This window comes from Anopheles darlingi, chromosome 2, assembly GCF_943734745.1.
Source record: "Anopheles darlingi chromosome 2, idAnoDarlMG_H_01, whole genome shotgun sequence".
NCBI lineage: Eukaryota > Metazoa > Arthropoda > Insecta > Diptera > Culicidae > Anopheles > Anopheles darlingi.
In genome coordinates, this window is record NC_064874.1 from 68668557 (window position 1) to 68681857 (window position 13301).

A 13301-nucleotide genomic window follows, 5' to 3' on the forward strand; every position below is an offset into this window, starting at 1 on the left:
AGAGGATGGAGTCCCAGGGGAAGGTTTTCCTCGTTCCACTTACCTGGCCGCTCATTAAACGAGAATACTGCACCATCTTGCTAGAGGCTGGGCGGCTGGAATCTGTAGCGAGCTAAAGAACTGTGGCTGATGATGACGGCAAAACGGAATCTTCAGCCTTCTCAGCTGGAAGATGAACTGTGGAAGAGGGTGGAAATTGAGGGATCGCTCTCGATCGGAAAATTCGATTCGTTACCTAATACCCCACAGAGAGACGAGTTCTTGACTTTCGCCGCCGACGACCGTTTTTTTTATAGAGGAGTCGCAGAACGAGGAAAAGGAAAATGGCCAGCTGTCACTTCGTCGCGATGTTTTAAATCGAGAGGTGGCTTCTAAGAGAACAAAACCGCGATCGGATTTTAGAAAAAACTTCAGATTTGACAATCAAGTATGTGTTCCGAAGTAAACGTATATACTTCGGGAACGCTCTTTTCGAAGCTGTTTTTGCGTTTCTGTGGTACTATGAATGTTAAAATTCACGAGAAGTGGCACTGTCAGAAAGAAACGAAAGTTAAATTCACGAAATTGCCACAAAAGTGACCCAGACCCAACTGTCAAAAAAGTACAAGATGGTGACCTCAAAGCGTCTATGACACCACCTCTCACATTTGGTTGACGTTTCAGCTGTCAGCTGTCAGCTTTGTTTACTTTTTACGGCATCGCGGAAAAACATCGACTCGGCACGGAAAAATCCGGAAAATCGCGAAATTCTTTTGTGATTTTGTGCGTTTTGCCGTGGTTCGCGATGGTGAATGTTATGAAAGGAGTTCTTGTGGAATGGTAAGAGAAAAGGCCACTCGCTCGTCACACGGTTCTCATTTGTTCCTTCCTCCAACCTCAGTGATCCTGCTATGAAACAGTTTTTGCTGCACCTGGACGAAACTCAATCGCTCGGTAAGAAGTTTATCATTCAGGATTTGGACGAGAAGCATTTGTTCATCTCGGTGGAAATCGTGGAAGTTCTGCAAGCCCGGGTGGATGATTTGATGGATCGCATCAGCTTCCCGCTGCACGAGAAGGAAGCCTAAACCGGTGTCCACCCTATCCGGCATCACCTCTTTCCAAGCGATAGTTATTTGACGGAAAACACAAACGAACAAGATATGGCAGGCCGTGAATCGGGGCGTATCCGGGAGGCGGACAAGAAGCGAACATTGGACGATGCCGCACGGAAGCGGCGTGCACGGAAGGCACTAGAAGCACTCGAACAGGACAACTACCATGAGGATCCGCACGCCGATCTGGTGATGTCAAAGAAGGTGCCAAAATTCTACGACAATCTCGATGGCAGCGCTCCGAGCAAGAAGAAAAATCGACGTACTAAGGGTGCCGAGTATTACAGAGCAAAGTACCGGAAGACGTTCCCGCAGCTGCTCGAGGAGGACAAGCTACAGCGACCCGATCCACCAAACTATTTTACTGCTGCGGCACCTCCCTCCCGACTGCCGGAACGACACTTTTGTGCGGTTTGTGGATTTCCTTCTAGCTACACGTGTACCGCCTGCGGCACCCGCTACTGCTGTGTCCGGTGTTTAGGAACTCATCAGGATACTCGTTGTCTCAAGTGGACGGCTTAGAAGAGCTGAGAATGTATTACGTTATTTAATAAACTCTATCCGTTTCACTCAAGTACGTGCGTATTGCACTCCGGGATTTCGGATTTCGGATGTTCAATTGCAATCAATAGTGCGCGATGCCAGTTCAATGACGTTACCTTTTATTGCGTCCTAAATATGACATAAAAATTATTGAATTGTCTATATATATATCATATTATTTTTCCATCAAAACTGTCTCGAAACGCACCGTCTTAGCGCTCCCGTACGAGCTTAGGTCTCCTTTCTTTTCCCGATCTGCGCGCTCGTAAATACTGAGGAAATATATGTATGTTTGTTTGAAATCATTTGAAAACTAACCACATATCTCCTCCGCCATGCAGAACAGTCAACATCACGTAGTACTTTCTTATAGGCTAACAGCTTCCATCGAATCCGCCCGCATTCGACGATACTCCATCCTTTAATTGGTCTAACTAAGCGACGATAAACATTAGTTGGGTGTCCCCGCGCGACGGGGGTAGTGACCTACAATGTATTTCAACGTCCACGATTTCCCCTCGGAATCACTCATTCTCTATACCACAACGAACAAGCAAATGATGGATTAAATAATTTGTCTAAACGATGCGATTCTCGCTATACAATTGCGGCACTCGATTATGCGGCTACGCGCACCCACTTCCATTGGGGCCACAATTAAGGCTCCCAAACCACCACACTACCAGAAGCGGGGAGTGAAATGAAGTGATACAAAACAACTAGCCATCCATCCAATTGGGCAGTAAATTGTAGCCTCATTATTACGGCATACCCGTCCTCACCATCCGCTTTGTTCCACTTCCTGTGTTCATTTTTTTCCCAACTGCTTTTATTCTAAATTTTTATCTACTTTTTATGCTGCATCCCTTTTTTGTGTCCTGTGTACGTGTGTGTGTGTGATTGGTCGGTTGGTTTGGCCACGAGGCGTATCATCGTCGCGGTCGATTAAGCTAATGAAATTGAGCCGAAACAATCGAGAACCAAAGCGAGGCGACATAAGGTAGTCTTTATCCCCACCACCGGCTCACGAGGGTAATTTATCGAGTGTTGCACCCGGGCACAGTCCGTGCCAAAGCTAGAGGAAATAAACGCCAATACCTAGGGCTGATTATCCGTCGGTAAGCCTACCGATAAGCTTGTAAAAACGCACCCATACGGAACGTGCGGGTCAGGAGGAAAAAGAAACCATGAAAACCGATCCCCAGACCACCGCCAGGATGACACATTTCGCATTTCAATAATGGCACACGTGTCCCGCGGATGTAGCTACATGGTGATCGAGTTTGCCGTGCGCACATGGCATGGCAACGCAAAAACAAAACTCCGGCGGTACGTGGCAGCAGGCTAACGGAACCAACCAAAAAAAAAGGGAAAATAGCGACGGAATTAAATGATATTAACCGAAGCGCGATATTGCGGAATGCTCGGAGTAGGCGGAAAAGGCGTTGATAAAAATTCAAAATACCCATCCCGCCACACACGCACACACACAAGCACGCGTTCGATAACGCACTAGCAACATCCTTTCCAACGTCGTTCATACCAGGCGCGTTCAACCGACCTAACCGTGGAGTTAAATTAACACTCGCACTCCGAGGGGGAGAAGGATAGGGGGGGACGAAGGTGTCGGCATGTTTCACAAACACGATTCATTAAATTTCATTCAACCCAGTGCCGCCTGCGCTGGTGCGGTTAGTTTGCACTTTTTCCATCGACCGTAATGCGTGAACGATTATTAGCCGCCTTTTAATGGGTGAGCATTTTCAATCCCTTATCCGGGGGTGGGGGAGGTGCGATGTTGGCATGCATTTCGTGTTGTCCCTTTTTTTTGTTGTTGTCATGCGCCTCCATCAGTGAAAAAGCGCTCAGTATCAACCGATTCTTTTTGTGCTTTGCCGGGACCCGTGAAATGGTTTCCTCGCCCACTCTCGGCCCGTAGTTGAGGCCCACAGTGCGTTTGTTGTTGGGTTCATTTCGTTCGTGGTTCCGTTTCTATTTATAATACAGTTTTGGGCCATTTTGTACGTGTTTCACCTTTCTGTCCTTATTTTTTTTCCTCCCGATTTTCCCAACACAGTTACCGGCTTGTATATTTGTTTAATTTTCTCGTTTCGGTTTCGCAGTGTTTCGCTACGTTTGGAGACCACTTGCCACCGTTACCATACTTACGTGCGTGCGGGTGTGTGTGCACCGGACCGATAGATGCTGATATGTGTTTAATGTACAGTTTTTCTCCATTTTTCTTACGTTTTCGCTATTAGCTTTTCCCTCTTTACCTCGACCTAGCTTTTTCACAAACTCTACTCACAGGCAGAGGCATTCCGTGCTTCGCTTTTTTTGTGCTGCTCTTCGAAAACAACGTTTAATTTCGGTGTGTACGCGTTGCCGCGACGCTTTTCGCTCTTTTTTTTTCGCATTTCGCTACGCAAACGAACCGGCGCGCGCTTCCCTGCAGTAATTAAACATCAAACTCCGACATTAATAAACGAACCATGAGCGTGATGTGCGTGGCGAAGGGTGGGCGCGCGCGCCCACACCAGCACACACAAACACACTCGACAGCGACTGCAGAGGCTTCACTAGTGTTCTGCTTCGTTTCGTTTTTAGTTTTTCATGTATATTTGAGTTATATATAGGTAGTTCCGTAAAAATTACAATTAATTGGTCCTATGTGTGTCGATACCGAGCAGTCCCGTAGTGCAGGAGGCAGTGGAGCTGCATCACGCGTTCATGGGGCCGATTTGCCCGCCAGCGTGCTGATGAATTGGATTGGCTTGATGCCTGTCCGCTCACATTGATCGGTCCCGGATGTTATGGTAAGGGATTGCGAACAATGTCGTGGCATCACGGTGCACCCCAATCGCTAATTATGGTTCATTATCTGATTAGTTGAAATTTTCAACTGCATCTGCATGGAATGCCAGTAAACCAGCCGGAGGCCAAGCAACCAATTAGGTAATGATTGGACCGCCAATCATCCAACTGTCGGGTAAGAGAAGGTTGTATTCATTCCATCAATCGAGGCAAAAATCAGATACCAATACAGAATTACAGAGTTGCAAATTGCATCATCGAAAGGTTGCAAATTGGTAATAACAAACTAGCCTGATTGCACTTTTGAATTAACCATTGTACCGGTTGGTGCAACCGAGTATTTGGCACAACTCAACTCGAATGCATTTAGTAAAATGATCAGCAGAACATAAAAAAACCATTGCCTAAACACCCCAAATGCCCCGCAGTACCGTGGAACTGCATCTCTCGTTTACAAAACGTGGCGCTTTTCAAAGTTTCGCCTCACGAACGCTGATGAGCATTGTTGGTTGCTATGGTTGCCAACATTCCGGTAACCATATCGTCCAATGACAACCTGCGCCAGCATACCTTTCGGGTTCACTGCACACAACCGCGTACGGTGCGCGCATAATTAATTTGGCAAACGCAGTCCGTTCGCGTATATCCGTTCACCGCATGATGGATTCCTCCGAGTGATCGCCCCCCCGCCCTCCGGTGTGGTGGATTCGAATCGTAAACATCATGCAGCCAACAAATTGAACATAATTTTTCTCCATTCGTCAGCCGCAAGCAAGCGGGAAACTAACGAACCAACGATCGCTCCCAGCTATTGCGTGGTTGTTATTGCACCAGCGAGTTAAAATTTTATTTCTCCGTCATGCTCACGGTCACAATGAAATGAAATCCCGCAACCGGAACGGATCAGCCGACGGGCATAACAACTGTTCGGCCGTCTCATGCGCCACAGATTGTCGGTGGAGCGAAGGGAGAAGGAGTGGAACCGAAACCGTACACTCGTTCTATGATGCTCCCTCCCGTTTTGACTTCCATATGGTTTCGTTCACCTGACCAGGCTCACCTCGGCGGGTGGTGGTCGATTGGTTGCAATGGTAACCGATAATCCGTTATAAGGATCCGAGGCGCGCGCACACACACGCCGAGATGTATTTACCGGGTTAAGTTTTAAGAGAGGGCTATAATTGAATGCATGATCTCGTTATTGCATCACATTCGCTGCTACACGATGCCGGAGGAGGAGGAGCTCGGTTGCTTTTTTGTTTCCCGCGGCACGTTTCGTTTACCCGTAACAGAGACCGACCAGTAATCAGCGAGGGCGAGGGGTGAGAGGGCCGGTAAGCAGCGCCGAGAATGCGAGAAACTCACATCATCGCACGCTTTATGCGGAGCCGGTAGGATGAGGTATGCTTTTTGCTTAAAAGCTTGATGCGGATATGGATTTCAATCCACACCTCGGGTTGTTACATTTATGGGATTTTCATTCTCTCTTTGTTGCTCCGCTTATCGGACGCAGGAGCTGGCGAAAGTTAAGTTGTTTTTTTTTGTCACAAAGCACCAGGCGTCTCCATGTTCATTTCCACTGCGCTGCAAAAGTGGCATTGGTGAGAACGTGTTGCATTAAAAAAATGGAAAGGATTAGCACTAATGAATTAAAAGTATTTGTGAGGAGGAAGGCAGGCTTCAATTAATTACGAAAAACTACATAAAGCATCATTGGAATGATAACTGTCCTCAGACTTATGTGTGCCCATCGTGCGATTGATCGCGGCTATTAATTATTCCGTTTTGTGTGAAACTTACTCATATCAGTATCATTAAATAACTATTTTCATCGATATAAACTATCTGCCACTGTAATTAACATTTTATGAAACTCTCCTTTTAATTAACAGAAACCGGCCCGCAATCAATGCATGCCGACAACAGGGCAGGGGTCAATCAAAGGCAACGAATGTGTAATGTGTTATTGATTCACTTTCCTTTGTGGCACTTTCCCCTTGGCAAAGCAAGCATACATTTAACGGGACTTGAAAATGGAGCGCATATTTCGCATAAATTGCTTCTCCCACGAGCCACCCGCTCACCGGGTGACCATATTCTTCTCCACTCATTGTCAGCTAAAAGCTTTTCCACGGACGGGCGGGCAGGCACCTGACGGTACGGGATGCTGGACAGGAAATAATAAGAACCAGCAAAATAATAAAAAAAAACAAGAAGCACCATTCGGTTTGAGGCAAAACCGTCCAACAATTTGATGCAGACTTCTGTGTGCCGAGCCGCGCAACGCCACGCCGTATCGCGCCTGATTGAATTACAATAAGGTTCGTCGAATTCAGCGGAAGGAGCGACACGATTTTGGGGATTCCTCTTCTGTCCCTTTTCCGGCCGAACGGTCGGTCGCTCGGTCCAAACGAGTTCCCAGAGCACGCGCGCCCGTGTATGTGTGTGTGTGTGTGTGGGTTGATGGTACTCATGATGGTGCGGAAAATTGGTAATCAATTTGTCGCTCGCACACCCACCGTTCGGTACGTTCGTTTGTTGGCTGGGATGCTCGGAACCTGGAACAATGGCTTTGGCTGCGGACTGGAGTGTGCGGTTAAAAGCCTCGGGAAAAAGCCATATCGATCCGTGTAATGTCTGACAGCGTGGTTGAGGTGAATACGTTCATGAATAGCGCTTTAAAAATATCTCCTCTTCCTGAGCCTCCTCATACAGGTTGGAGCGAACGAACCAGGCTTCGGTACTCCCGTGTGACCTAGCTTCAAACCGTATCCGACCGGTTTGCGCGGAACAGCGAGAGAGAAAGAGAGAGAGAGAGAGAAATGTGGAATGTTTTTGTTGAGCCGTTTGATGATGGCATTTTGACAGCAACGACAGAGTCCCACTCCTGTCTTCTGCGCTCGAAAGTCCCGTAATCGGATAGCTTATCGTGGCCGAAGCACCGAGGACCATGAACGGCGCGACAGCCAAAAGCCGCGTTGCTACGTTGCATGCCCGATGGTCCAATTCGGCCTTCCCCTTATCCTTCTCTCTCTCTCTCTCTTCCTCTACTATCCACTAGCCGTTGGTCAAGGATCATCCAGTGGGACCCCTCCCGCCGACATCCTCGATTGCGGATCGCTCGCCATCGAGTTTTGATTCCTCCGTTTTCCATCAAAACACATTCCGCTTATTGTCCGTCCGGGTTTCGGATTCGGATTGAACGCGAGGTGCGAGAGACAGGAGAACAGGAGAAGTGAGATGGACCGAGAGGCGCGAGGGCTTAGGTCAGATTTTTCGAAATCACCTTTCGTAAACGAAACGATGAACCTGTTGCCGGTCTGGCCCCCCGGAGGGATGTAGCGATGGTTCGCTGGAGTTGGGGAATGTTTTTAGAGAGAAAAAAATCTTTTCAACCAACGCGAACTGGCTACCGAACTTGGCGAGCATCGTTTGTGGCCTTTGACACAAACCCACGATCCCGGCATACGTGGCGTGGCCCGTAGATGCCAATCGTGCCAGCCGGTAAAGGCCGCCTTCGCCTTTACACGTTCGATTTTTTCCACGTTAAATTAACCATGAAAAACATAAATATTAACTCAATTGTTATGTTTACGAAGAGATATTTTCTGCCCGTCTCCAACCCCCCTCTCTTGGGCGCTCAGACCGGTTCGTGGACAATCGCTTTACGCTTCACCAACGCCGGTTACGCGACACGCTACCATGGTTCGTTGACATTTTATCGAAAAGCTCGCATTGAGCAACAAGCCCAGCACACCACGAACAAAGCAGTCTCTCCCGCCCGCGTCCTTTTTTGTGCCATTTTTCACGGCCTGTTCATGTAGAGCGCTACACAGCAGCATACTTCATTGCATTCGAGCATCGACCTCACCCGCATTTAGCCATTCAGCTGCTTTTTAGAGGGTTTCCCATCGTTCCCATCTTTTATTTCCGTAACACGGTTGCAGTTTCCACGGTGGGAGTGCGGGACGGGGTTAGGTGGCTAGAATTGACGAATCCAAGTGGTACTTCGTGTCTGGAGCGATGCGCGAAATGTCTTTACCTTTTTTTCCACCTTTTTTAATGGCCGAATGATGAATAAAGTTGTCAGAACAATTTGGCCACAATGGTGCGTCGCCGCACCGGGCGGGCATAAAGGCGAACCGTAAAACAACCCCGGAGCAACACACACACACACACACGCCCTTATTCGTCCCAAGTGTTTTAATAAACAATTTACGTGTGTCGTGACGTGGCGAATGAAAGTGCCCACGCACGCACGCACGCACGGACGGGGGATTTGCTTTTGATGGCCACACAGACACTGAAACCGGTGAGACAGTAAAGTTCATCATCGCCACACACGGGCGCGGGGAATTGAAATGTTGGCAAATTTAACGCACGCCACGCACGGCAGATTGCGAGTTTGCCGGCACCAGCATGAGCCATTCGGTGAAGGTGGTAACATCCGGGGAAAACCCGTCCGAAAGCACCGACACTGACGCACGCCACCACAACGCGGTACCAAGGTGATAATAGGAAAACTTCGCCTTTTAATTATCTGTTTCGTTTTATTTCTGGTTTAGGATTTCGAACGAGTTTCAACCAAGCTGCGGGAATGCTGGTTTCTACATTTGCTGTTGCGCTGTAAAAGCTTCGATTCCCGGAGTGTACCCGGGTAGCGCCGGGTGCGTCCATACATCCATTACGCTGGCGCTTGCTTTGACTGGTCGTTGAAACGAGAAAATGAGCGACAAATGAGCGAAATCCAGCGCCCGTGCGCCACTCGCAGATTGCAGATTAACGATGCTTTGAGGCTAAACAAGGGGTGGCATGTTGCTGTAGTTCGTGCACAACATCCATCGTTCAACCACGGGGCAGTGTTCCCGGTGCAGGTTACAGAGGCTTGATCGAAAGCATGAAACCCATCCCGGGCAGTAGAACGTTGTCCGTGTGGATCAAGTTTGCGATTATTGAAGCGCAACATGCCTCGCTAACTACATATATGCTCGTGATCATGAGCTGAGCACGAAACATTTTGTAAACTGCCGCTCCCCGCTTCGTGCGGACTGCTGGAGCATAAAAGCGTCAGCATAAAAGCGTCGAACCCTAGTGGCCATCGAAGCGGATTTTGAAGAGCGCAGCGATTATTTTCAATTAAAACAATTTATCGCTTTGTTGGGTTGCATCGGTTGCAGGATGGCTCAGAGATACACTCTGCTTTAGATTTTCAGCTTTAGTGATCAAATGATGGAGGGGGGAGGGGGGGCTACCAATCGATCGATTGATCAAATGGAGAGGGCCAGCGGCACCATATGTACGACATCCGTTCGAGCAAGCGTTGCGCTGAGTAATGAGAAAACGCAAAATCGATCGATATTGATTCCGATGGAATGGCAACAGCCAGGGCAACGGCAGCTGGCAGAGGGTCCCGTGTGTTTTTTGTGGCTTAGAAGTTCATTAAGATTAAGCAACAAAAGTGAATCCTTTGCAGGCGATCCAAAGAGAACAGCCAGATGTTGGGATTGGATTGGTTCGTAGAATTCTCCTTGGCCTTCGCAGGGATAACCCGGGGCTTCGCAACCTTTCAAAGCTGTCGAATGTAGACCAGGCACACACCAGTACTAATACGATGAACGTGTACCAAGCCTGCAGCTGCTAAGTAACAACGGATACGTGGTCCCGATGGAAACCTCCCGGCCTGCTGCCTTCATGTAAAGCTTGGAACAGTTAATATTTGGCCGCTTTTGTTTACTCATTGCAGCGCGCCTAGTGGTCACTTTGCCATTCCGTTGACAGCGTTTTAATTATTGTAGTCTGTTTATTTAGTGGTAAAATTTTTGTCAAAATTGATCTATGCCTTCAAAAGTTATCGCCGATGGAACGCAAAGGGAGAAAAAAAAATCTGCACACTCACTGTAAAAATTGGATTTGGCTGGAGAAAAAACCTCAAAAGTCTTGAAATTTTCAAATTCAACTCAAAATACCGTATGTAAACTTTAGGAGGGGACTTTTACCTTGATTCTAGGAAAATAAAACAGCCGAAAAGTGTAACGAATGCCCGATTCTGCAAACAAAATTGAATCAACACTCCTGGGATCTCTCAGCGTGATTCCACCAAGAAAATCTCACGACAGTCGACATAACAGTTCGGGATATATTTTTAAAAGAAATTTTAAAGTCATAAAAGCTAGAAAATAGCCAAATAGGGCCCTAGAGCGCAGCTTGATTGGCCAAATCCGTGCTAGGAAGCTGTATGAACAAGAGTTGACCGAATTCAAACCATGCATTTCAATGGACGATGCAACAAACATAAAAATGCATTTCGAAAAATAACGGGCAAAAAAATTACTTCACCAATCATAGAGGGAATGGTTTAGGAAGCGTTTGGTTTATTTACGGAGGTAAATTTGCTCTTAAGATGATGATTTGGCGTGGGATTTGACATTGTGGCGACAAATCAAATGTTTTCACCATTAGGGCTACTTTCATTCGAAATTTATTCGAGAAAAGAGTGTCTACAGAAAAGGATTTTGTTCTTCATTCGTCCACCAACGATCCTGCATAAGTTTGGCATGATTTAGGTAGCTGTTCTTGCCGAAGGTATGGCGTTTATTTTTTGTATTCAAATAGATCGATTTCATAGGGAAAACTATCAATACCTAAAAATGTCTGGATTTTCGTTCCATCGATTTCTATTTGATAATTATCATAAGGAAACTTAAAAAGTATATCAGAAATGTATAAAAACCAACTAAAATGAGGGTGACGTGCAACAAGAGCGCGAATGATGTGACCTATAGTACTGTGCAAACTTTTTTTGATGATGTCACAGTAAAAGTTGAAAAAGTCATATAAAAAACTAATGAATAATTTTCATCAATATTTTTTATTAAAGGTAATAAGAAAACCTACAAAATGACACCTTTCTTTTCTTTATACGTCATTTTTTGGCTGAGATATGAACTATTTTGTGCGGCCAAGTATTAACTGTTCCAAGCTTTATTATGAACAGCGAATCATTTCGCGCGTCGCTCTCGGTGCGTGGTCGCGCCTTTAATAAACGGGAAAATGGCAAGCCTCAAGCCAGAAGAATAAACGCTTCCAGCGCCACCAAGCACGCCGCCATAATTACCCAGACCCAGTCCCCGTTCGTAGGTTCGTTGCGTTGCAACACTTTTCCGATTAAAAAATTTCCCACGATCGGCCCCGGGATCCAGCGGTCCAGCGCCCGGTGGTGCTTCCATTTTAAGCTTCCTTCGTTTGAAATATTAATCCTCCCTTGGTCTCGTCTCCTAGGTTCAACGGTGACATCCTTGGAGGGGGTAGGAGCGTTACTCGTGACACCAGCGGTCCAACGATCGCAAAACAAAACGCTCATCCGGCGATTCGAGTTCGCTCACACGACCACACGGCTTTACGCACGCGGCTCCCCGCATGTAATCCTTCGTTACGCCTTTGGCGGGTCGAGATGCGGGAGTAGGTGAGAGAAAGAAAAAGAGGGGGATCAAAAGTTCGTTACGTTTTTATCTGTCCTTGGAGCATAGCATGAAAGTGACCAGCGACCAGCCCGGACCCGGACCCGGACCCGTAGTAGAACCTAAGGACCATCTCATCTAGTCCTAGCACGCGCTAAGCTTCCTCTCGAGCCCGAAACGCGAATCCGGAGGAGCGGTGAGCGGTTGCTGAGCATTTGTATTTTAATTAAAGTAATTTTCCATCCCCCTCCCCGGACGGAAACCCATGTTTGCCGCGTGCCGGTGGTTGTAACGCCATGTTTCGCCCACGGTACGACGAGTCCTTCCAAAACTCCCCATGGCAACGAAACACAAGCAACGCGCACCACGATGGTTTGTTGCTATCGAAGCGATCCGACCTACTCCAGAGACTGCTGCGACTGCCGTCGCCGCCTGCTACATATACCCAGGGCGGGCACATGTAAGGTTGTCAGTCATTAATGTTGTTCTCAGAAATGGTGGCAGTGCATTGATTGCACCGCACGTACACCGCACTGTAATGCCTTCCCACGACAAGGCATTGATGTTGAGTGTACTAACGTGTGTGTGTGCGGGGTTTCATTACTTTCACCAAGCTGTTGCACATTGCAGTAAAAATCATACGGCATCCCATCCCACCCAAAAAGCGAATCGAGTGGGAGTTGTGTGTTGTGGGCGCAACATATATTAGCCGTGGTCCGCCTGGTCAACCTCCACACTGCGCTTGAAACATAGTAAATCATCGTGCCAGGTATTTTAATTAGTGTTTTTTTCCACGAACTCTACTGTCATTGCAGTGCGAGCACCAGAGCAGGCGAGTTCAACCGTCCAGCCTGTTCTGAATGCGACTGTTCGTTGTGCGTGTGCTTATGTGTGTGTGACTTGTATGTTGGATACTCCTCTGATGCCTCCTGCAAAACGGTTTTGCTCGATATCCGCGTGGCGCATTCGTATCGTGTCATTACGTCGTCTCCCCGGAACCGAATTGTAAGGTATGCAAAGGGCATGATACGAGGGGGCGAGAGGAGCAGAGGAGTGTCCACTGAATGCGCATCCTCGTATCTTTCTTCTTTTTTTCTGTGTCTGTTTTTTTGAATGCTTTGCTTTCTCTTTCGCTTCTCTCATCGCGTCACCGAGACCGTGACCGAAAGGACCTACGTCATTTCCGCCATTACATTGGAATCTACGCTACTAATCTACCGGCGGCCATAGGGCGCTCCTCGTTTCTCGACCGATACACGACGTCAACCTAGCAGGCCTCGGAACATACCGCACGTTTGCCGTGGTTGGAATTTAATTACGGAATCCCAAAAGCCACCTACATTCCGCGATTCTACCACCTGTTTGCGTGTGTGTGTGTGTGTCAGATGTGGCC

The 13301-nt window shown here is 47.5% G+C and overlaps 3 protein-coding genes across 3 annotated transcripts in view; 2 read left to right on the forward strand and 1 right to left on the reverse strand.

Moving 5' to 3' along the window:
- The window catches only part of LOC125952307 (probable aconitate hydratase, mitochondrial), a 4969-nt gene extending 4604 nt beyond the window's left edge, over window positions 1–365 (reverse strand). Inside the window, exons 1-2 of the mRNA XM_049681726.1 lie at window positions 236–365; window positions 44–177 (exon numbers count right to left, since the gene is read on the reverse strand). Of these exons, the coding sequence (XP_049537683.1) occupies window positions 44–76 (33 nt within the window). The 5' untranslated portion in view covers window positions 77–177; window positions 236–365. The remainder of the gene's footprint in view (window positions 1–43; window positions 178–235) is intronic.
- Window positions 366–693: 328 nt separating this feature from the next.
- LOC125952453 (general transcription factor IIH subunit 5) lies at window positions 694–1067 on the forward strand. Its single transcript, XM_049681915.1, has 2 exons — window positions 694–819; window positions 881–1067. The coding sequence occupies exons 1-2, from the start codon at window positions 785–787 to the stop codon at window positions 1065–1067; spliced, it is 222 nt and encodes a 73-aa protein (XP_049537872.1). The 5' UTR covers window positions 694–784.
- A 75-nt stretch (window positions 1068–1142) lies between these two features.
- On the forward strand, window positions 1143–2856 carry LOC125952427 (zinc finger HIT domain-containing protein 1). The gene has a single exon (XM_049681887.1). It carries the CDS (start codon window positions 1143–1145, stop codon window positions 1614–1616), a length of 474 nt encoding a protein of 157 aa, XP_049537844.1. The 3' UTR covers window positions 1617–2856.
- Window positions 2857–13301: the final 10445 nt, after the last annotated feature.